This window comes from Leptonychotes weddellii, chromosome 1, assembly GCF_054177405.1.
Source record: "Leptonychotes weddellii isolate Sample4059 chromosome 1, ASM5417740v2, whole genome shotgun sequence".
Taxonomy (NCBI): domain Eukaryota; kingdom Metazoa; phylum Chordata; class Mammalia; order Carnivora; family Phocidae; genus Leptonychotes; species Leptonychotes weddellii.
The window spans coordinates 6,090,169-6,112,011 of NC_138369.1; the positions used below are offsets into that span (position 1 = coordinate 6,090,169).

Below are 21,843 nucleotides of genomic sequence, written 5' to 3' on the forward strand. Positions count from 1 at the left end.
GAGTCCGCTTCTCTGCCCCTCCCCTAGCTCGTGCTCTCACTCATTCTCTCTCTCAAATAAATAAAGAAAAAAATTTTTTTTAAGATTTTATTTATTTGACAGAGAGAGACACAGCGGGAGGGGGAACACAAGCAGGGGGAGTGGGAGAGGAAGAAGCAGGCTTCCCACAGAGCAGGGAGTCTGATGCAGGGCTAGATCCCAGGACCCTGGGACAATGACCTGAGCCGAAGGCAGATGCTTAACGACTGAGCCACCCAGGCGCCCCAAGAAAAACCTTTTTAAAAATAAAATAAAATAATAAAAAATAAAAAATAAACAAAACCCAGCATATCGTAATTTAACATTGTGTTGTATAGAATATTCAAATTTTCAAGAATACAACCCAAAATTAGTCAACATATGAAGTAGGACATTCCCAACCACTGACAAAGAAAAAGAAAATCATCATACACGAACCCTAACATAATGCGAATGTTAGAATTATCAAATACTTTTTTTTTAAGATTTTATTATTTATTTATTTATTTGAGAGAGAGAGCATAGAGGTAGAGTGGGAGGGAGAAGCAGACTCCACACTGAGTGGAGAGCCTGATGCGGGGCTTAATCCCAGGATCCCAAGATCATGACCCAAGCCAAAGGCAGACTCCCAACCAACTGAGCTAACCAGGTGCCCCAGAATTATCAAATACTTTAAAGCGGGTATTATAACTATGCCCAAGAAGTAAGAGCAAACACTCTTGAACTAATGGAAACAGAGAAAGCCTCAATAGAGAAATAGAGTTGTTTAGAAAAAGAACCATACATGGGGCACCTGGGTGGCTCAGTCAGTTAAGCACCTACCTTCAGCTCAGGTCGTGATCCTGGGGTTCCGGGATCTGAGCCCAGTGTCAGGCTTCCTGCTCAGCTCTGCTTCTCCCTCTCCCGCTGCCCCCCACCTCCTGCTCATGCTCTCTTTCACACACTCTCTCAAATAACTAAATAAAATCTTAAAAAAAAAAAAAAGAACCACATGGAAGTTTTGGAACTGAAAAATACAATAACCAAAATTGATAATTCACTGGATGGGCTAAGTAACACAATGGAGATCGAAAAGGAAAGAGGCAATGAACTTGAGGTGAGAGCAAGAGAAATTATCCAATCTCAACAACAGAGCTGTGGGATAATATGAAAAGGTCCAATATTCCCATCATCAGAGTCTCAGAAAAAGAGGAGAAAGAACTGTAGTGCGGAAAAAAATGTTTGAAGAAGTAATGGCTGAAAACTCCCCCAAGGGGCAAAAGATACAAGCCTACGGCTCCTTCAGGGCAGAGATTTTTGTCGGGTTTCCTCACCACCAGAGCAAAACCTGGCAGTCAGCATCTGTTGAATAGACAAGACCCCATGAAGTGCGGGAGCATCTCCAATAGATCCGGAGTGGGCCCTGGAAAGTTGCCTTTTAACAAGTGAGGCTCTGCTGCTCCAGGAAGTTTGAGAACTCCTAATTCAGCGCTTCCTCCTTCTCCCACCCAATTCCATGCCTGTAGCTTCTTGCATCCCACATACCACCTCCTTCTGGAACACCAGCCAGACGTTCCCGCCTCCGCTGGCCTGGATGTACATATGGAACATTACGGTTGTTTCTTGAAGCCCCTAGAGACCCTTTGAAGGCAGAGTGGGTATCTCTGGTGTGTCTCATTCTCTCTTTTAACCCTACAATAGGCACAAATGCTATGTTCCCATTTCTTGGATGAACAAACAAAGGGCTTCAGTAGGTTCAGCCATGGGTTCAGGGTCCCCCATGGGTAAGTGGACGAGAGAGTTCTTGGACTCTGGTCTGAGACTGCATCATGTAACAAGAGTCAAAACAAATACTGAACACCTGTTGCAGGCAGGCTCTGGTCTAAGCATTGCACACCCATCAATGCCTTTTCTTCTCCCAGCAACTCTTTGAGATGGGGACTCTTTTCATCCCATTTTGTAAGTGACAGGACAGAGGCACTGAAATGTGCATAACTTCCTGGGGTCCCTGGTAACAAAGTCCCTCTTTTGATCCCAACTTGTCACCAGGTCACCTGGGATGGCCCTGTTTGGTCAGAAATCTGGACATGTACTTTAAGTTCCTGTTTTTCTTTGAATGTCAGCATCGTGAAGTCAGATAGAAAAATAAGTAGTTCTCGGAATGCCTGGGTGGCTCAGTCAGTTAAGCATCTGCCTTGGGCTCAGGTCATGTTCCCAGGGTCCTGGGATCAAGCTCCACTTTGGGCTCCTTGCTCAGCGGGGAGTCTGCTTCTCCTTCTCCCACTCCCCCTGCTTGTATTTCCTCTCTCGCTGTGTCTCTCGCTGTCAAATAAATAAAATCTTAAAAAAAAAAAAGATTTTAGGGCGCCTGGGTGGCTCAGTTGGTTAAGCGACTGCCTTCGGCTCAGGTCATGATCCTGGAGTCCCGGGATCGAGTGCCGCATCGGGCTCCCTGCTTGGCAGGGAGTCTGCTTCTCCCTCTGACCCTCCCCCGTCTCATGCTCTCTCTCTCTCTATCTCATTCTCTCTCTCGAATAAATAAATAAAATCTTTTAAAAAAAAGATTTTATTTATTTATTCGAGAGAGAGAGAAGCAGAGGGAGAGGGAGAAGTAGACTACCCGCTGAGCAGGGAGCCCCATGTGGGGTTCCATCCCAGGACCCCGGGATCATGACCTGAGCTAAAGGAAGATGCTTAACGGACTGAGCCACCCAGGCGCCCCTAACTAACTGGAATTTAAATAAAAACTTAAAAAAAAGGGGGGGAGGGAGGGACACCTGGGTGGCTCAGTTGGTTGGGTGTCTGCCTTCAGCTCAGGTCGTGATCCCGGGGTCCTAGGATCAAGTCCCGGGTAAGGCTCCCTGTTCAGTGGGGAGTCCGCGTCTCTCTCTGCCCCTCACCCCACCTGTGTCCATGCTCTCTCTCTCTCACTCTCACTCTCACTCTCTCTCAAATAAATAAATAAATAAATATCTTTAAAAAAAAAAGAGGTAGTTCAAAGGACAAAGATCTCAAAGGGCACCTGGGTTGATCTCCGGTTGTGAGTTGAAGCTCTGCATTGGGCTCCATGCTGGGCGCAGAGCCTACTTAAAAAGTAAATAATAATAGAATAGAATAGAATAGAATAGAATAGAATAGAATAGAATAGAAAAGAAAAGAATAGAATAGAATAGAATAGAATAGAATAGAATAGAATAGAATAGAATAGAATAGAATAGAATAAGCAAAGGATAAAGATCTGAAAAAAATACCCATCATATTTAATGGGGGTTATCCCAGGCACAAGGGCAATGAGGAGTTGCTGTCCCTTTGAGTATTATTATTATTTTGAATGATACATGAAGACACCCTAGCAAACAGATTCCCCAAAAAAGCAGAATATAGAAAACAAAACGTGATGCCCCCCATCTCAAGCCCCCACCCGCTTCCCCTCCCCAGGAACCAGAACTATCCACAGTTTGCTTGCATGTCCCCTGTCCCCTTTCCCCCATGTTTGTGGATACGCCAGTGGTCACAGACAAAACCATAACTTAAGGTTTTGTTTTCTTGTGTAGACAGACTTCCTCTTTCTAAATCAAACATTTCTTGGGGCGCCTGGGTGGCTCAGTCGGTTAAGCGACTGCCTTCGGCTCAGGTCATGATCCTGGGGTCCCGGGATCGAGTCCCGCATCGGGCTCCCTGCCCGGCAGGGAGTCTGCTTCTCCCTCTAATCCTCTTCCCTCTCGTGCTCTCTGTCTCTCATTCTCTCTCTCAAATAAATAAATAAAGAAATCTTTAAATCAAACATTTCTTAATGTTTAACTTTTTTTTTTTTTTATTTTTAGTACAAGCACACTACACTTTTGTAATCAGAAAAAGAAAGGGCAGTGTCCTGTTCTGGGGCAGAGAGCCATCCACTGTTTTCGAAATTTCAGAATGCAAAACATAAAGAGATGAGGTCACCTGGGATGGCCCAGAGCTCAGGATCTGGTGCACGCACCTCATATGCACTTTCCCAATACTTTGCCTGTGAGTTTTCTGGAACATGGGGTCAATGATTAACAGCATATTTCTGCTGCCAGAACACAGACAGGGCCACTGTGCCCAGGACTGGAACAGAAGACTGTCTTCCCACAGGGCCACATGTTAGGAAAAGCAACATAAACCAAGGTGATATAATAATAAAAATAGCTACATGCTCCTTGGAAGGTTACTATTTGCTTTGTATCCTCTAAGTCAGCAAATCCCATAAAATTATAAGACAAACTGCGTATGAAATTTTATATTTTCTAGTAGTACATTAACAAGGCAAAAAGAAACCAGTGGGGACGCCTGGGTGGCTCATTTGGTTAAGCGTCTGTCTTCAGCTCAGGTCATGATCCCAGGGTCCTGGGATGGAGCTCCACATCGGGCTCCCTGCTGGGTGGGGAGCCTGCTTCTCCCTCTGTCTGCCGCTCCCCCTGGTTGTGCTCTCTTTCTCTCTCTGACAAATAAATAAATAAAATCTAGAAAGAAAGAAACAAACAAACAAACCAGTGAGGGGTGCCTGGGTGGCTCAGTGGGTTAAGCCTCTGGTTTCCACTCAGGTCATGATCTCAGGGTCCTGGGATCAAGCCCCGCATCGGGCTCCCTGCTCAGCAGAGAGCCTGCTTCTCCCTCTCCCACTCCCCCTGCTTGTGTTCCCTCTCTCGCTGTGTCTCTCTGTGTCAAATAAATAAATAAAATCTTTCAAAAAAAAAAAAAAGAGTTAGCAATTGACTCAAACCCAGAAGGGTTCCGAAGTGTACTCCCTTGACCTGTATAATTCCTGTCCTCCATTCTAGCTTGAAGAAGTGTTGTGATCAGCAGGCCCGCATTCAAGTCCTGACTATGTTGCTTATAAGCTGGGTATCCTGCATACTTCGCTTAATCACTCTGAAACTCAGATTCATCATCTGAAAAAGAGACAGTGGCACAGAAGCCAGAAGGTGGAGGAATGAATGAATGGCCCATAGCCCTGAGGACACCGCACAGAGAGCCAGGCACCCAGCGAGCCCTGGATACACTCCAGGTATTTTAGCCACTGTAATTTTTCCACTTACTGAATTCATTTGAGCAGAGACCCAAACATGTTACCCAACCTTTGCACATAATGCATTCCTGGAAATGTGTTTGAAGCTCATTTCGCAAAACTCAAACAATAGATTTCTGTGCTGTAAAGAACATCCCATTTACTAAGGACTACGCCAAGTATGAAATCCCGAACTACTTTTCATCTCTTAGATGTCATTGTCCAAGATGTATTTCCAGGATTTCATACATGTTATTTTTTAAAGTAATTGGATTTATCTTATTGTGTATTGTTTGGTCCTGCTTACAAAAGTGATGGGTGCTTGTTGCAACAAAAAATTCAATTGTTAGAGAAATATGCAATGCAGAAAGTAAAGGTAGTGTGGAGATCGCATGCAGAAACACACACAAATGGTTGGTGTGTGTGCCCAGGGAGGGGCCGTCCCACCAAGATGTCAAGGCATCAGAACACAGAACATGAAAGAAATGGTTAAAACAGCATGCATATTGCCTTAGTAGGTTTTGCCAAGTTGCCCTCCCCAAAGGTTCTACCAAGAGATGCCCTTGCTACCAATTTGGAGATTTCCTGTTTCCCCATACCTCCAACTCTGGGCATTCCCAAGTCTCTTCATTTGGTTAAATTGAGGGGAAATTGACTAGATTATGAAAAGCACGCACATGCTCCAATTGTGTCCATTGCCTCCATAATTAAACTGGTCACCCAGCTTAAGCCTCAAAGGATCCAGCTGAAAGATTTGTTTCTTTTGACATGAGCTTCCCTTCCCTCCACTTGCCCCCAACCCCAGTGGCCTTTAGCTTCCTGTAATGGACCGAACTGCTTCCCACCTCATGTGCACAGTCTGTGCCTCTTCAACTAGGAAACTATTATTCACCCTTCAAAGAGGCCTAGAGTAAATTCCTGAACCTGTTTTCCCATTTGTAATAATCTCATCCCCTTCGTGGAGGTGCTATGAAGATTATATGAAATACATAGTTTCAAACACTTGGCACAGTGTTTCACAGTGTTAGGATTTCAGCTCAAGGGGCACCTCCTCCAGGAAGTCCTCCCTGACCAACCTGCCCAGGTCAGGTCATGGACCCCTCAACGACTCTTTTTTGGTATATATCATTAATACAATGTGGGAAACAAAGGCAGAAGAAAAATAATTAAATTTCCTTACTACCTACAACCCATTAACAAGTCCTTGAAACAGGCAAAGTGACATTCCTCTAGGAACTCAACTGCTTCGATGTTGACACTTTGCTAAGGGCAAAAGGCAATCTAGCCCGGCCCCCCTCCCCCCTATCCTGTAAGCCTACTTTAAAATATAAAAATTCTTTTGGAAGCTACATTTATCTCTAAACCCCCCAAGATACATGCTGGCAGTCATCCCCCAAGTATATGGCCCACTGATATACATCTGAAGGGTCTCATGACTAAGGTTTTATTAGACGGTAATAAATGACCTTTTCCCAACAAGAAGCTAGCCCCCTCAAGGTCCTGGAAACCTTGCTTCCAAAAGTGCTTAGACACTTACGCTATATCCCTACCCCCTCCCAACTTGAAAGTATGCAATGGGCCACTCCTCATGACCCCAGTGCCGCTCTTTCTGCCCACAGGTCCCGTCCCTATGTTTAATAAAACCACCATTTTGCACCAAAGATGTCTCATGAATTCTTTCTTGGCCATCGGCTCCAGACCTCACCCCACCAAACCTTACCAACGTTCCAAAACTACATCAAATGGATGGATCAGTAAGGGCTCAGTCTTTGACTCAATTATACCAACATGTCAGAGGCTACACTTCTTTTTTCTTTTTAAGATTTATTTATTTATTTGAGAGAGAGAAGGAGAGAGACTGAGGGGAGGGGCAGAGGGAGAAGGAGAGAGAGAATATCAAGTAGACTTCCCTCTGGGTGCAGAGCCCGCCTTGGGGCTCGATCTCAGGACCCTGAGATCAGGAACTGAGCCCAAGTCAAGAGTGGGACGCTTAACTGACTGAACCACGCTGATGCCCAGGGGCTACTTCTTATCACTGTTATCAGCACATCCATTTTCTCCCTATCCACACCTTTCTATAAAGACAGAAGATAAATGCAGTAATGCTCCTACCACCGCACAAACAAGCCAAGATGGCCACAGAGCTCAGAAAACTGCTGGTGGGTAGGCAGCGCCCCCATGTGATCGCTGGAAATGTTTGTTTCTCTGTCCATCCACAATTGCCAAAATTCAATGCTCTGGTTATATCTTCTGTTTGTCCTTCCGGATCAACTGCCCTGAGAGGCTAACAGCATGGCTGGCTCCCTTGCTCTCCCTGCCTTCTGGTGCAGCCAATGCGAGGCTCCAGCAGGAGATGGGAGAATGGCAGGCAGCAGAAGGAGGGGTCTTGCTTCCCCTCTCCAGAACACTAGCCGGATCTAGTGACTCGATTTTAACATACAAAAGGTGGCAGTAGAAGTGATGCCGTGAGGCTTCCAACACTAGGTCATAGAAGATGCAACTCCCACCTGGCTTTTCTTCTCTTGTTGGATCCCCTGCCCTGGGGAGGCCAGCTGCCAAGTTGGGGGTATACTCAAGCAGCCCAAGGAGGGAGGAATTGGGCCGTCCCACCGACAACCAGCACCTGCCAGCCAGCCGTGTCGAATGGACCCTCCAGCCCCAGTCAAACATTCAGGTGACTGCAGCCCTGGCCAACATCTTGACTACAATATTTATGAGAAACCCTGAGCCAGAAAGTCCAGCAAAACCATTTCTAAATTCCTGATGCACAAAAACTACACGAGACAGTTTGATGCTCCGTGACTGGAACGGTGCCTGGTGCAGAGTAACAGCTCGATATGATGGCCATTATTATGAGAATCTAGCAGATCTGGGGGCGCCTGGGTGGCTCAGTCAGTTAAGCGTCCAACTCTTGGTTTCCTCTCAGGACATGATCTCGGGATTGTGAGATCGAGCCCTGCGTCGGGCTCATGCTGGGTGGGGAACTTGCTTAAGATTCTCTCTCTCCCTCTCCCTCTGCTCACCACTAGCCTCCCCCCTCCCCCCCGGCTCTCTCTCTCTCTCTCAAAAAAAATTTAGAAGATCTTGTTCATGTTGGAGGTGGATGGGTCTCCCACCTGTTTCCTGTCTGCTTGCCACCCACCCCTCCCTCTCCACTGGGTAAGTAGTAATTATATACCATATATTATATATACTGTACATATGTATAACAAGAGAGCCCCTCCACACCTCCCCACTTCCTTCAGGATAAAATCCCAGGTACTCTATGCCACCTACATGCACCCCTCCCCACTTGAAATTCCACATTCAGTCACAAAGAACTGTGAACTGTTTATATTCACTAACAGGCTCCAGACGGGGTGCACAGACCCACAGACAAAGTTCTGGAGGTCAAGTAGAAAACATTAGAACACCTATATTTTTAAATCTCCATTTTTTGGTGTGTTTGTTAAAGAATATCTTTATGTAATAGGGGCCCCTGGCTGGCTCAGTGGGTGGAGCATGTGACTCTGGATCTCAGGGTCACCAGTTCAAGCCCCACCTTGGGCGTGGAGCCTACTTTAGAAAAAATTAAAAAATTGTGCTAGCCAAGAGGATTCTCAACCTTCCGATTTACAGTGCAGATTCCCAGGAACCCCTAGACTACATGCTGCTGCCAGACTGCTAGGGACCAGTAACTTCTATTTTTAACAAGCATCTTCCCCTTCGCCCAACTACCTGCTCCTTTGGCTGTGGCACGCAGTAGGTTGGCCCAGTGACTAGTTAGCCTTCCATATGCCAGGTGCTAGTACGCGCTCTACCCCAGGTCTCGAATCCTGGCAGACACACATAACCAAGATGTAGCCACTGTAGCATCCCCATTTTACAGACGAGTAAACTGAGGTTGGGAAAGGAGACGCAGCCGCGTAAGAGACTCAGAGCGAGCAGGGGGCCCAGGTCCTAATTTGTGCCCGATTCCCGAGGGAGCGGAGGAGGGAGAGCGATGAAGTGGGGGAGCGCGAGCTGAGAGGGACACGGAGATTCGCGGCGGCCTTCCAATGCGGCCCCGCCCCCACGAGGGACGTGAAGACGCGGACCCCGCGCAGCGTGGGGACATGTGACCGACTGCAGAGGCCGCGCCGCCTCCACCGCCCGAGGTCCGCGCGCTCCGCAGCAGGGTGCAGACCCCTGGCGCCCGCCCGGGTCTGGGGCGCAAGAGCAAGAGGCGGAGCCCGGGCGGAGCCAGAGCGCCCCGTCCACCCGTCACCCCCGGCAATCGAAAGCGAAAGAGGGGGCCGGGAAGGAAGGGCGGGGCCGCCCGGAGGCCCCGCCCCCTGCCCTGCGCGGCCGCTGGACCCGCGGGCGCGCCCAGGTAAGGCGGCTCCGAGCGCGCAGTGCGGACCCTCGCGGGAGCCTGCGCCGCCGCCACCATGTCTCAAGAAGGTGTGGAGGTAGGAGATGGCTACGGCTGGGCGGGGGGGCTCGCGAGAGGCGCCGGGGAGGGGCCGGGGGCGCGGAGGGGCTTCGCAGTTTCTGGGGACTCCATCCGAAGCCCAGACCTTCCCCCTGGCTGGCACTCGGCCGCCCCCCCCGGAAGGAGAATGACCGCCACATCCCCCAGAATGATATGCGGCCTCCTCGAGGAAAAGCGGGGGCTGCAGGGTCAAGGGTCAGAGGCCAGGGGTTACCTGGCCGGCCTCCTCCCTTAGCTTGGGACGCTCGCCCCAGTCCGCTCCCTCCCCCAGTATACCCTGTGGGGACTTTGGCTTTTTCCAGGAAATGCCGTAGAGGGATGGGGGTGGAGGAGGAGGCCAAAACCAAGGGTCAAGTTCAGGATGGGAGAAGGATGCCTGGAGATGGAGGAGGGGCAATCGCTCCCCTCCTTACTCGATCGGAACCCCCCTTTGCCCACCCAAGCTGGAGAAAAGCGTCCGGCGCCTCCGGGAGAAGTTTCATGGGAAGGTATCCTCCAAGAAGGCGGGGACTCTGATGAGGAAATTTGGCAGCGACCACACGGGAGTGGGGCGCTCCATCGTGTACGGTGAGCCGGCTGGGGTCCCGGCCCGGGTAGGGGTTGGGAACCGGGAGCGCGCAGAGGAGGTGTGGTCTGCGTTAAGAGTAGGAAGAGACGCTGAGATCATCTCCTGAGGAGGGTCTATACAGGGGCTCTGGGGAACCCTGAAACTCCCACAAGATCCTTCAAGGACCTTTTACTTACACTTACTCTTGCCACCAGGGGTAAAGCAGCAAGATGGACAGGAACTGAGTAATGACCTGGATGCCCAGGTAAACTGCCCCCCCCCTCCGTCAAAGGATGGGGTAGCTGGGGAGAGGGGACAAAAGGGACCTGGCGGATCCATGATGAGCCCCTTCTGTGCACCACCAGTCCCCACTTCATGATCCACATTGACTTACTCACCTTTCAGTCATGTGTCCGACCAGGGAGACTGCAAACTGTAGGCACTGCTCGTTACTTGTGGGTAATATTAAGTGGGAGAGAGAGACATGAAACTAGGCAGTGAAACAAATCAGGATTAGTGTCCTTATAGAGGACCCCGGGAGGTCAGGGAAGCCTTCCTGGAAGGGGTGATGCCAGCTCTTTAAGGCTGAGGAGAAGTAATTCAGGGAAGTGGGGGGTGGGGGGAGGAGAGGGTTGGGAAGGTTCTTCCTGGAAGAGGGAACAGAGTGAGCAAAGGAACACGCAAACAGGCTAGGATAAACAGGAAATGGGGGAGGAGAGAGGGGCAGGGAGCCCATGTGATGAATGAATGAATGAAAGGCTTTTAGGCACAGGTACGACATGGCTACTTTACCCCTTAAATGACTTTGGTGGCCAGCGCACTATGGATTTCACCTGCCTGAAAGCACCCCCCCTATAGTTGTTAAAGAATATAAGGTATGTATTGTATTCTTTACGTTTACACATGTAAAGAGTATGATAAATATAATGGGAGGGGCGCCTAGCTGGCTTAGTTGGCGGGGAGCATGCGACTCTTTCTCAGGGTCATGAGTTCAAGCCCCACATCGAGTGTGGAGCCTACTTAAAATAAAGAAAAAAATAATAACAGGAAAGTGAGCACTCCCCCTGCAGTAGGGTTTCCTTGAATTTCCTGGTCCATTGAGACAGGTCCTGTTATTTATCATGTCCATTTTACAGACAAGGGAACTGAGATGGAGAGTGGCGAAGTCACCTGCCAGGTTCATAGAGAAAGCAGGTGGCAACTGGGATTTCAACCGTGGCGCCGCTCTGAGATCCTCCTCATTCGGGATGCAGGGGGAGTGGTTTGGATTGGAACCTGCATCTATCTGAATCCAGAGCCCAAGCACTTAGCCTAAAGCAGCATGGACTCAAAGAGGCGACCCGTCACAATGCCACCAAGTGTGTGGCATTTACCAGCAGGAAGGAAAGCATGGGGTCCAGGCCTTTTCGGCCATGCTCACTCAGGGTGATCTCAGGCAACCCCTCTTCCTGCTCAGAGCCTCAGTTTATCTGAGCAGTGGGGATAATAGGTGTGCCCCCCCTCAAGACGACTGTGAGGATAACTGGGGCCATGCACCTTGCCCTCTATAAGCTGCTCCTGAGTTAGGGACTCCCTACTCATATGGGGCCAGGACCCTGCCTCCCCGTCCAGGAGCCCCACCCCAGCAAATAATGGTAAAAAGAGGTCTGAGCGGCAGCCCCAGTTTCTGCCCCTGATGTCTCCACCCAGGATCCACCAGAGGATATGAAGCAGGACCAGGACATCCAGGTGAGTCCAAGGTATGGGATAGGGGCAGGTGGAGTGAGGAGGACATCCATGGGGGAGAGTGGAGGGCATCCATGGATGAGGAGAGGAGACATATATGTAGAGGGAAGAGGGCTGATGTGTTTATGTTCGCGGAGGAGGCGTGACACCCTCTTGTCCCCATTGTGCAGGATGTGGCGACCTCCCTCCTGCCACTGACAGAAGCCAACCTCCGCATGTTCCAACGCGCCCAGGAAGACCTCATTCCCGCCGTGGATCGGCAGTTTGCCTGTTCCTCCTGTGACCATGTCTGGTGGCGGCGCGTACCCCAGAGGAAGGAGGTGATAACCTGACCCCCCCCACTTCAGTGTCCGCACCTCTGACCTCAGAATATCGACCCCCGAGAGCCCAGCCCCTGACCTGCAGTCTCAGAGCTCAGTCTCCATCTGGGACCCCATCCATCTGCCCCTCCAGCTCCACCCTTATCCCCAGAGCCCGACCTCTGACTCCACAGTTTGACAGCTGCCCCAGAAATCAAACCTGACCCCAAAACCACAATCCCAGGTCTGGATTTGGAACCCCCGATCAGTGGTGTGCTTCTGGTAAATGCTTAGTAGCCCAGCTAGTGCAGGGAGGTGGCGGGAGAACCCCAGATTTGTAGTGTTTGCCAATTTCCGTGGGGTACCTATTCCCACTGCGGCCACTGTTCGAGCTCCTGGGGCGCCCCTCTGACAGCGAGCCTGCTCCCCACTCTACACACCCAGGTGTCCCGGTGCAGGAAATGCCGAAAGCGCTATGAGCCAGTGCCATGTGACAAGATGTGGGGTGTGGCTGAGTTCCACTGCCCGAGGTGTCGGCACAACTTCCGGTGAGGGTGCTGACCCCCACCCCGCCCTTTGCCCTGCCCCACCCCACCCCAGCCCTGTCCTGCCCTGGCCCCACCCTGGCCCAGGCCTTACCTTTGGACCCTCACGGCCCTGCCCGCCCCCCAGGGGCTGGGCACAGATGGGGTCCTCATCCCCCTGCTACGGGTGCGGCTTCCCCGTGTATCCAACACGGATCCTCCCTCCACGCTGGGACCGGGACACCGACCGCCGCAGCACCCACACCCACTCCTGCTCGGCTGCCGATTGCTACAACCGGCGAGGTGAGGGCCTGGCATGTCCCCCATGACCTCCCCTCAACTCGGGGCAGTCTACTTGACCTTGACTCCTGGGACATCCGCCTCTGGGGCCTTACGTACCAAGGTCCCTGCCTGCTTCTCCCACGTGCCTCCTAAGGCCTCGGTCCCCAGAGCCACTTAGCTCATCCCATGGCATCAGCCCCTCCTTTCGCATCTTCCATGGCCGCCCCCAGTCTCCGTGGCCACCAACACCAGGCCACCCAAGACCCTGCCCCTCCTAATATCCACCTAATATCCATCAGCCACATTCTGTGGTCTTGCCCCTGAGGCTCGGTGGTTTCACCCCAATGTTCCATGGCCTCGGCCTCTGCCCCGTGGTCTCTTCTCGGTTCCTGTTTTATGTCCTATAGTCTCAGGCGATGCCCATGTCCCTGGGTCTGTCATGGCTTCAACACCTGTGACTTTTCATCTCTGAGTTTCCTCTAGTTCTGGCCCAGGCCCCTCCCCTCTCCAGAACACCCCGTGGCTGCAGCCCCTTTGCCCCCAGAGTCTTAGGTGGCCTCAAGCTCCGTGGCCTCAGAACCTCTCCCTCCCCAGAGCCCCACATGCCTGGGACGTCCTGCGCACACCCCAAGAGCCGAAAGCAGAACCACCTGCCCAAAGTCCTGCACCCCAGCAACCCCCACATCAGCAGTGGCTCCACTGTAGCCACCTGCCTGAGCCAGGGGGGCCTCGTGGAAGGCCTGGACAACCTCATCCTGGAGGACCTAAAGGAGGAACTGGAGGAAGAGGAAGAGGAGGAGGAGGGTGGGCACAGGGAGTGACCCCTGACAGGGGCAGATGCAAGCCAGACACACTCTGTGGAGATTTTGTGTTGTTATAAAATATGAGCTCAAACTGCGATCTAAACACCCTTCTGGAGCCATTTGGGTCTGAGATGCCAGCAGGGGGACTCCTGGGTCCCGTTTTCAGGGGGACAACAGGACAGACTGTGGGATGTGGCCCCTGCTAAGTCACAAAGCAAGTGTGGCCAGGACAACTTGGGCTCCTGCTGACAAATGTCCCCTGGGACCTGGGGGACAGACGGACGGATGGTCACAGCTTCAGGGGCCGGATCAGCATGGCGGCCTTCTTGAGAGAGTAAGCCCCGCCACGAAACTCGGCCCAGTAGACGCCGTCTTGGTAGCGGCTGCGGTAATGGCCACCGCGGTGCCACACGCCGTTGAGGTTCGAGTGGGCACAGGCGTGGTACCACCAGCCTCCCCGATGGTACAAGGCACAGTTACCTGAGGGGCGAGAAAACCCATATCCTGTCACCAAAATAAAAGCCTCTACCACTGCCTCACTAGTGCAAGGCTTTTGTCAGGCATCCCCTGGCCCTTCTCACTCTTACTGAATATAACCTCGATCCTCTCTCTCCTCCCCAGAGTAAGAACCCTGGCCCCATTTTCTTTTTTAGAGTAATAGCTTTAATTCCTTCCCTATCGCCCTACCAAAGTACAAGTTACACCTTTTCCACCCTTTCTGAAAACCAGGAGCTCTACCTTTATGGGGGGGGGGGGGGAATGTTACCTACTTCCTTTCTGGAATAAGACTCCTCGTTCTCACACCCTGCCTTTTACCAGAACAGGAATCTTGACTCTTTTTGTTTTTTTTTTTTTTAAAGATTTGAGAGAGAGAAAGCACATGAGAGGGGGGAGGGTCAGAGGGAGAAGCAGACTCCCTGCCGAGCAGGGAGCCCGATGTGGGACTCCATCCAGGGACTCCAGGATCATGACCTGAGCCGAAGGCAGTCGCTTAACCAACTGAGCCACCCAGGCGCCCCAGGAATCTTCTCTTATTAGGAAGGAATTTGCCTCATCAAAGAAGGAATCTAGGCTCTCCATCCCCTCACCAGAATAAAAGTCCTCTCCTCTCTTCTCTTGCTTACCCTGATCCTCACCAGAGGGAAGTTTCACCCCACTCCTTTTCATTCTTTTCCATCCCTCCGTAGGAGTCCCACCTCCCATCCCCACTCCCCACCAGAAAAAGAGCTCTCCTTACCAGAATAGGAGTCTCGGTCCCTATCCACGGTGCTGAAAGGCTTGTCATTGTGCCAGGAAAGAGAGTCTCCAGCATCTCCATGGTACTGGCCAAGCCGAAGGCGATAGTGGTCGCTCTCAGGCTCCAAGGAGAAACTATCATAACGGGCACGTGCCCCACGCCCTCCCCAGTCTTCCAGGAGCACCAGTAACTCGTGGTCCCCACGGCTGGTCAGCTGATGCACAGGTTCCAGGCCCAGCCAATATTCCCCATCAGGCTGCCCGAAGCCCACCTGGCAGGACAGGGAAGTCAGAAGGTCAGAAGCAGGTCCCCCACCCTCTGCCCAGCCTTGCCCCTACCCATCCACGCCCACCTTGTAGTGCTGCCAGGTAGTGAAGAAGTTGACAGAGCCATCTTGCCGCCTTTGGATCACAGTCCAGCCTCCACCCTCCAGCTGTTGCTCACACCACACTGACCTTACGTGCCGGCCCAGTCGCAGCTCATACACACCACTCTGCCTATGGCCTGCCTGGTGGGCCTCTGCACAATCCTGCCACGGACCTGTGGGTACAGAGATAGGGGGAAGGCACAGCCTGGACCAACCAACCCCTTACTGGGAGAAGAGTCCTGATTCTCATCTCATCCCCTCGCCAGAATAGCAGTCCTGCCTCTCCCATTCCCTGACCAAAATAAGAGCCCCAATATCCATTTCCTTCCCTGAGTTAAGATTCTAGTTCATTCTTTTCTCACTACAGCAAATATGGAGCCTGGGGTACTTAAATCTGGGCTCTACAATCTCACCAGAATAGAAATCCTGAACATGATACTCTGAACTAGCTTAAATGCTCACCAATAGGCAGTCCTAAATTCCCTGTCCCCTCATCAAAGGAAAAGTACCTCCTTTCCCGTTTTCATACCCCAGTAAGAATTCTGGTCTTTATCAGAATGAGAGCCATAGCTCCTTGTTCCATCACCAGGATAAAAGCATCATTTCCCCCCGTCTCCTTACCATGAGAGAAATCTGCCATTAAAATCCTGGCTCCTATTTCCCTCTATCCACACTGCCCTGGGAATCCCCTAGCTCCTCACACCCTCAACAGCCCTGCCCTCATCTTACCTGTTGGCTTGGTGGGGACAGCACGGTGCCCTGCAGGCATGGGAGAGGCCAAGGGCCCCTGCTGTCTCAGGGTCTGGTCTCTCTGGGGCTCTGGAGCTGGATCTAGCCTCCTGCTGGTGTTATTAGTGCCACCCACCAGACTGACAGGAACCACAGGCACCAGGGGTGGTGGCAGGATCTGGGGTGACCAAGAGACTCAGATGTGATTGCACTAGCCTTCAGCTGAAAAGACGCTGGGCCCCCAACTCTTCCCAACACCCAGATGGGTGGGAGATCAGGCAAGGGCATGTCCCAGCCCTAGAACTGATACTCCCCAAAGCCTAACTCTAGCTGTCAAGAGCAGAACTGGGCCTAAATTCCCACTCTGGTGTTCACAGCTGAACTGATCTGTGCCTCTGACACTCCTTTTCTGTAAAGTAGGGATAATGAGAGTACCTCCAACAATGAGTATTAGAATCTTCCCAACAGCCCTGTAAGGTGTGGGTTGTCACAGAGCAACAATCTTACTCAAAATTAGGGCCAGCCATGTTCCAGAACTAAGGATAATATGGCAGCAGTTAGAAAGAGTAACACAGGGCAGATATTTATATCGCATAACACCTCCATAACATGGCTCTTTGATCTTCACATAATAATATGCTTGATTACAGGCTCTGCGAATATTTATATTAAGCGGATAAGTGAAGATTTTAGGTAGCCACCAGTCGCGTTCTGACCCAAATGAGCTGTGGGAGGAGAGGTAGGAATCTGGGTTTTGGAGCTTTTCGGTTTTCAAAACTGCGGATCAGAGGCCGCGCGTGGGGTCGCAGGAGCCCCGTCTTACAAATGCTGCACACAGGAAGTGACTACGATTCCCGGCGAGCTTAGAGGTTACCTGCTGCTGCCCGCCCGTGCCCCCCGGGCACAGGCGCTCCAGGCGGGCGATGAGGCCACTCTGCTGGGTGACCAGCTGCGCCAGCTCCCGGAACTTGACATCCAGCTGGTGGAAACGGGCGGCGGCGCGCTGCGCCTCCGCTGACACGTTGAGCACGCGCTCCCCAAGCAGCGCCAGCAGCGCAGCGGGCTCCGCCCCCGGGACTGGCCCCGCCCCCGGCCCCGGCCCCGCCTCGTGCTGCAGCTGCGCGCGCAACTGGCCCAGGCGCGCGCTCAGGCCGCGGCTCTCTTTGCGCAGCGCGCGCACCTCTCCCGCCACCGCGCCGTCGGCCGCCGCCAGCCGCTGAAGTTCGCGCAGCAGCTCCTCGTGGCGGCCCACGCGCATGCGCAGCGCCGCCACCTCGCTGGCGTTCACGGCCTCCGCGGCCGGGCGCGCGGCCGACGGCCCGCTCCAGCACACGGCGCCGGTGAACTTCTGCTGGGGCAGCACGAAGGTGTAGGTGCAGCGCGGGCCGCCCGCCCGCGCCCACGTGGCACCCAGCAAGAGCAGCAGCTGCAGCGTGCGCAGCGGTGGCGCCGACATGGCCGACCTGCAGTCAGGGGACGAACGGGAAGGAGGGGAGCCCCGGGAGCCTAGCCTGGGCCCCCAGCTCTCAGGCTGGGCCGAACCTGCGTTGCTCCAGGTCCACACAGGCTCGTTTCCCCCCCCGAACCCCCCCGCCCCCCAATCTGGAAGTGCCCAAATGGGATCCCACCCTGGCCTGTCCATTGAGTCCCAGGCGCCCTGCGGGACAGCATGTCGTGCATTCATTCAACAAACGTTCACTGAGTGCTTGCTGTGTGCCAGCCTCAGTTCTAGGGAATACAGTAGGGAACAAAACACAAAAATTCCTGCCCTGATGGGCAAAATAAAAGTAAATAAACTATAGGGGTTAATAGAGTGTATTAGACGGTGCTGAGATAGCAGTAAAACAGCGGAGAGATGTGGGGACCTAGGTCCCCACAATTTGAAAGGAGGGAAGACGTCCTGGAGGTGACATTTGAACAAACACCTGAAGAAGGTGAGGGAGGAAGTCATGAGGATGTCTGAGGATGAAGAGCATCCCTGCCGGGGGGAACAGCAAATGCAAAGGCCCTGAGGCTAGACGGTTCCTGGTGTATTAAAGGTACTTCTGGGAGGCTGGAGCAGAAGCAGAGGGAGAATGGGTGGGAAGAAGTGAGGTGGGGTGAGAGGTAAGTCTCACTAACTCAGTCTAATAGCAGACACCCCATCTCCCACGTCCTCGGACCAAAACCCCAGAATCATCCCTGTCTCTCTTTCTTCACAGCAGATCCAACCTACTAGCCAGGCCTGTCAGCCCTTCTGTTTAGACCCTGAATTTCTCCACATCCCCCACAGTCATCATCCTCCAACGTGATCCCAGCTCAAGACACCATCTGTATTTCCTTACAGCAGCTGCCCCCCAGGCCTCCAGTTGTCTGTCATCAACCTCTGGTCTGTTTATCCCACAGCTGCCAGAGTCAAGCCATGTCTCTCCCTTTCCTAGAACCCCTCATGGCCCCCAGCTCACTCAGAGCAAAACCCCAAGTCTTCCTGTGCCCCACAAGCTCTGCACCCTCTTCCCGTCCCCTCCCTGCCCTCTTCTCCCTCCCACTCACCGCTCACTCACTCACTCTGTCCCAGGCACACTGACCTCCTTGCTGCTCCTCAAACACACCAGGGACAGTCCTGCCTCAGGGCCTTTGCACTTGCTGTTTCCTCACCCTAGAACATTCTTCCCAGAATTTTAACATGGTTCCCCCTCTCTCTTTATTCAGGTCTTAGCTCACCTGTCCCCTCTTCAGAAGCCCTCCCTGACAACCCCATTTAGTGTTACTCCTCCTGGACACTCCCTATCACAGTCCCAACTTTTTCATTTTAGCATCTGTCACTCTGAAATTGCCTCATTTGTTTGCCATTGTTTATTATCTGAATTCCTCCACCGAAACATCAGCTCTCAGAGGCTGAGTCTGGGTTTTGTTCAGTGCCTGGTGCCACTGACACACCCCTCAACACCTACATGCCCCAGGTCGGCTACACCCTCCCAAGTGTTCTCAGCTCACATAGGTGAGCTCCTACAAGTATCTTCACTTGAGGGCATGTACTGAGGCCACCTACCCCTGGCCCCCATTGCCTTTATTCTTGGGGTTCGCCCACCTGCAGCCTCTCAGGCAAAGACATACATGCCTCTCACATGCACTTGCCCACACTCAGAACATGTCTCACGTGTCCACACATCACCCCCATATGCCCCAAGTTCCACTGTGTCCAAAGCCAGACATCCTGGGTGGCCACACAGGGGTGCCCCGGGGTCTTCCTTGTCACGCACATTGCCTTGTTCACACATTCAGCAAGCACTCCTTTAGTGCCTGTTGTGTGCCGAGAGCTGTTCCAGGCAATGGGGACACAGCCATGACCAAGAGAGACAAAAAAAAATCCCTGCCCTCATGGAGCCAACATTCGGGTGGGGAAAGCAGATGGTGGGTAGTTCAGAGGGTGATAAGTGTTTAGGAGAACACTCAAGTAAGGAAGGGGGTAGGAGTCCTGGGATGAGGGGCCATTTTACACAGACGGGTCAGGACTTACTAAGAAGATGACACTTGAGCAAAGAGAGAAGGGTAAGAGCATTCCAGGCAGAGGGAACAGCAAATGCGAAGACCCTGAGCTAGGACCTTGCTTGATGTGCCCAAGGAACACCAGGGAGGCCTGTAAGACTGGAACAGAGTGAGCAAGGGGGAGAGCAGAAGGAGGTGAGGGCGAGGAGGAAACGGGACAAAATGGGCAGGGCTTCATGGGCCTCAAGAGGACCTGGGTTTTACCCTGAATGAGGTGGGAACCCCAGAGGAGTCTGAGCTGGAGAAAGGCATGAGCACTCTCATACTCGCACACCAAGCAGGAGCTCTCCTTGCCCCCTCCTTGAAGACACCAGGCCCCCCACAACAGGGATGGACCACACCCCTTGGAGGCAGATTGTATATGTGCAACATCCCCTGCCTTCCAGGATCTCAACCTGGGGAAGCCCAGGTCTCCAAACAGACAAAATCAGCCTCCCCCTGCCCTCCTGCCCTCCTGCCCTCTCACCTCTCAGGACCAAGACCCTGAGTCTGGCAAGGCGCGAAGCAGGCACAAGAAGTCCCAGGAGGAGCCGAAGGTCCAGCAGAAGCCTCTGAGTGAGTATGGGGAGAGGCCGGTGGGGGAGCAGGAGGGAGGAGGCTTGGTAACCACCCCTGTCCCCCCAGAGCCTGGGACTAGAGCTGTGTGCTGAGTCCAGGAGCTCCAACTGTAAATATTTAGCATTTCCCGCATGAGAACTGAGCCAGAATTGCCAGATCCCCCTGCCCAGGCCACCAGAGCCTGATAACACAGGTCAGCGCTCCGGACGTTCCCCCCACAGCGGAGCACAGAGCGTGGGAGGCTGCAGGCCCCGGGAGACTAGTCTGTGTGTGTGTCTGCGGATTTGCCTGGCAGCGGCACATATAAAGACACAACTGGAAACAGCACAGATTCCCACAGCAACTGTGTGTTCAAAATATGGCTACACACACACACACGACCGAGACTTAAAGGAAAATACCCTGTGGGTGGAGTACATCTGTTCTGCGTGTCAGACACATACACACCCAGGCACACGGGGTCTCCCACTGGCAAGCACAGAGGTGCTAACTGGGTGTACAGTGAGCCCCTGGCACCCGCCCACCTGCCCACCACAGTGCACATGTTCCCATTGGTCTCCAACACACAGCGTCACATCCTCAGGCCAGATCATGCAGGGACAAAAACAGGCAGAAGTAACCATGCAGTCATTTCTCAGAGGTACAAAGAGACTCACGCAGAGGCCCCCAGAGCCTGGACTAGGGTCTCCCACCTGCACAAAGGCCTCACCGACCTGCAGACACACTCTCAGGGAGCAGTCTCCTTCGCCCAGTTCCTACCGTAACCCGAGTGGACTCCCGGGCTGAAAGAGGAAATGGTCGTCCCAGATCTCAGAGAGGCTGCCAGGCTGGGCCCCAGGCCTGGGCTTGGTCCCCCCCCCCGACACTGGGCCCCTTGGCCCCCCACCCACAGCCCCCTCCAGCTTCCTCCATTGGCAGCAGAGAAGAAACCTCGTAAGTCATAGAGAGGGACTGACAGAAGGGGGAGAGAGTCCAAGACACAGAGGAGGGGAGAGTCATGAGGGAGATGGACAGAGACAGGGGGAGTCTGGAAAAGGGATGAGAAGAGAGAAATGGGGATAGACACAGAGACAGGAGAGATCAAAACTTGAAGGCGAGAGACAATTGATGGCACAGACAAAGCTGTGGCAGAGGGAAACAGAGATAGGAAGAAGACAGGGATGGGGAGGGAAAGACAGAGGGGGGAAGAGGGGAAAGAATTGGGGAGGAGAACCAGGACAGGGGAAGCAAATGGGGGAGGGGAGACAGCTGAGGGAGGGGAAGCATATGGGGGAAGGAAACCAATGGGACAGGGAAAGAGACGTTGGGGGCGTCCCTTTCCCCCACCCCAAGGTTCTGGGGAAGAAGCCAGAGGCCTGAGGCCAAGACTGGGGCTTTGAGCGGAAACCGGGAGGAGGTGAGTTATTCACAAAGCGCCCGCCTTGCCCTAAGTTTCCAGAAGGTGATGTGGACTTTCCATCTCTCAGCCGCAGACAGGACCTCCAGGGAAGACAGCTGGCCCTCAGGAGCTGGGGTCCCACATACCTAACTGCCACGCTCTACCCATTTCTCTGGTTGTTCCCCAAGTGCCTGGTGCTGGTGTGCCACGCATTGTGCATACATCATCTTTTTTAATTCGCGGGTCAGAGAAATGATTACCATCCTCACTTTAGGATACTTGTGGGAGCCTTGGGGTGGATAAAGTGGCTCTCAAATTCGCTCAGCTGGGGTAAACGGGCCGAGGTAGGATTCGAACCCACGGTTCATTTCTCCGAAGCCCGAGCTG

At 52.8% G+C, this 21,843-nt stretch overlaps 2 protein-coding genes across 2 annotated transcripts; one reads left to right on the top strand and one right to left on the bottom strand.

Moving 5' to 3' along the window:
• Window positions 1–9,177: 9,177 nt before the first annotated feature.
• Window positions 9,178–14,193, top strand: SHFL (shiftless antiviral inhibitor of ribosomal frameshifting). The gene is made up of 8 exons (XM_006746596.3): window positions 9,178–9,456; window positions 9,923–10,046; window positions 10,242–10,291; window positions 11,716–11,754; window positions 11,922–12,071; window positions 12,495–12,598; window positions 12,723–12,877; window positions 13,451–14,193. Exons 1-8 carry the CDS (start codon window positions 9,436–9,438, stop codon window positions 13,675–13,677), a joined length of 870 nt encoding a protein of 289 aa, XP_006746659.1. The 5' UTR covers window positions 9,178–9,435; the 3' UTR covers window positions 13,678–14,193.
• ANGPTL6 (angiopoietin like 6) lies at window positions 13,711–20,426 on the bottom strand. The gene is made up of 6 exons (XM_006746595.3): window positions 19,987–20,426; window positions 16,867–17,455; window positions 15,993–16,170; window positions 15,249–15,436; window positions 14,897–15,167; window positions 13,711–14,139 (listed from the first exon to the last, which is right to left on the bottom strand). Exons 2-6 carry the CDS (start codon window positions 17,446–17,448, stop codon window positions 13,949–13,951), a joined length of 1,410 nt encoding a protein of 469 aa, XP_006746658.1. The 5' UTR covers window positions 17,449–17,455; window positions 19,987–20,426; the 3' UTR covers window positions 13,711–13,948.
• Window positions 20,427–21,843: the final 1,417 nt, after the last annotated feature.

What these genes read in the sequence shown, in the direction of transcription:
- ANGPTL6 (XM_006746595.3), bottom strand. Translation starts at nt 17,448, where the DNA reads ATGTCGGCGCCACCGCTGCGCACGCTGCAGCTGCTGCTCTTGCTGGGT. An exon ending in CTACCTGGCAGCACTACAAG is followed by an intron (nt 15,168 to 15,248) that starts GTGGGCGTGGAT and finishes CTGTCCTGCCAG; the next exon opens with GTGGGCTTCGGGCAGCCTGA. An exon ending in GGACCGAGACTCCTATTCTG is followed by an intron (nt 14,140 to 14,896) that starts GTAAGGAGAGCT and finishes CTCGCCCCTCAG; the next exon opens with GTAACTGTGCCTTGTACCAT.
- SHFL (XM_006746596.3), top strand. Translation starts at nt 9,436, where the DNA reads ATGTCTCAAGAAGGTGTGGAG. An exon ending in GTAATGACCTGGATGCCCAG is followed by an intron (nt 10,292 to 11,715) that starts GTAAACTGCCCC and finishes GTCTCCACCCAG; the next exon opens with GATCCACCAGAGGATATGAA. An exon ending in GCGTACCCCAGAGGAAGGAG is followed by an intron (nt 12,072 to 12,494) that starts GTGATAACCTGA and finishes CTACACACCCAG; the next exon opens with GTGTCCCGGTGCAGGAAATG.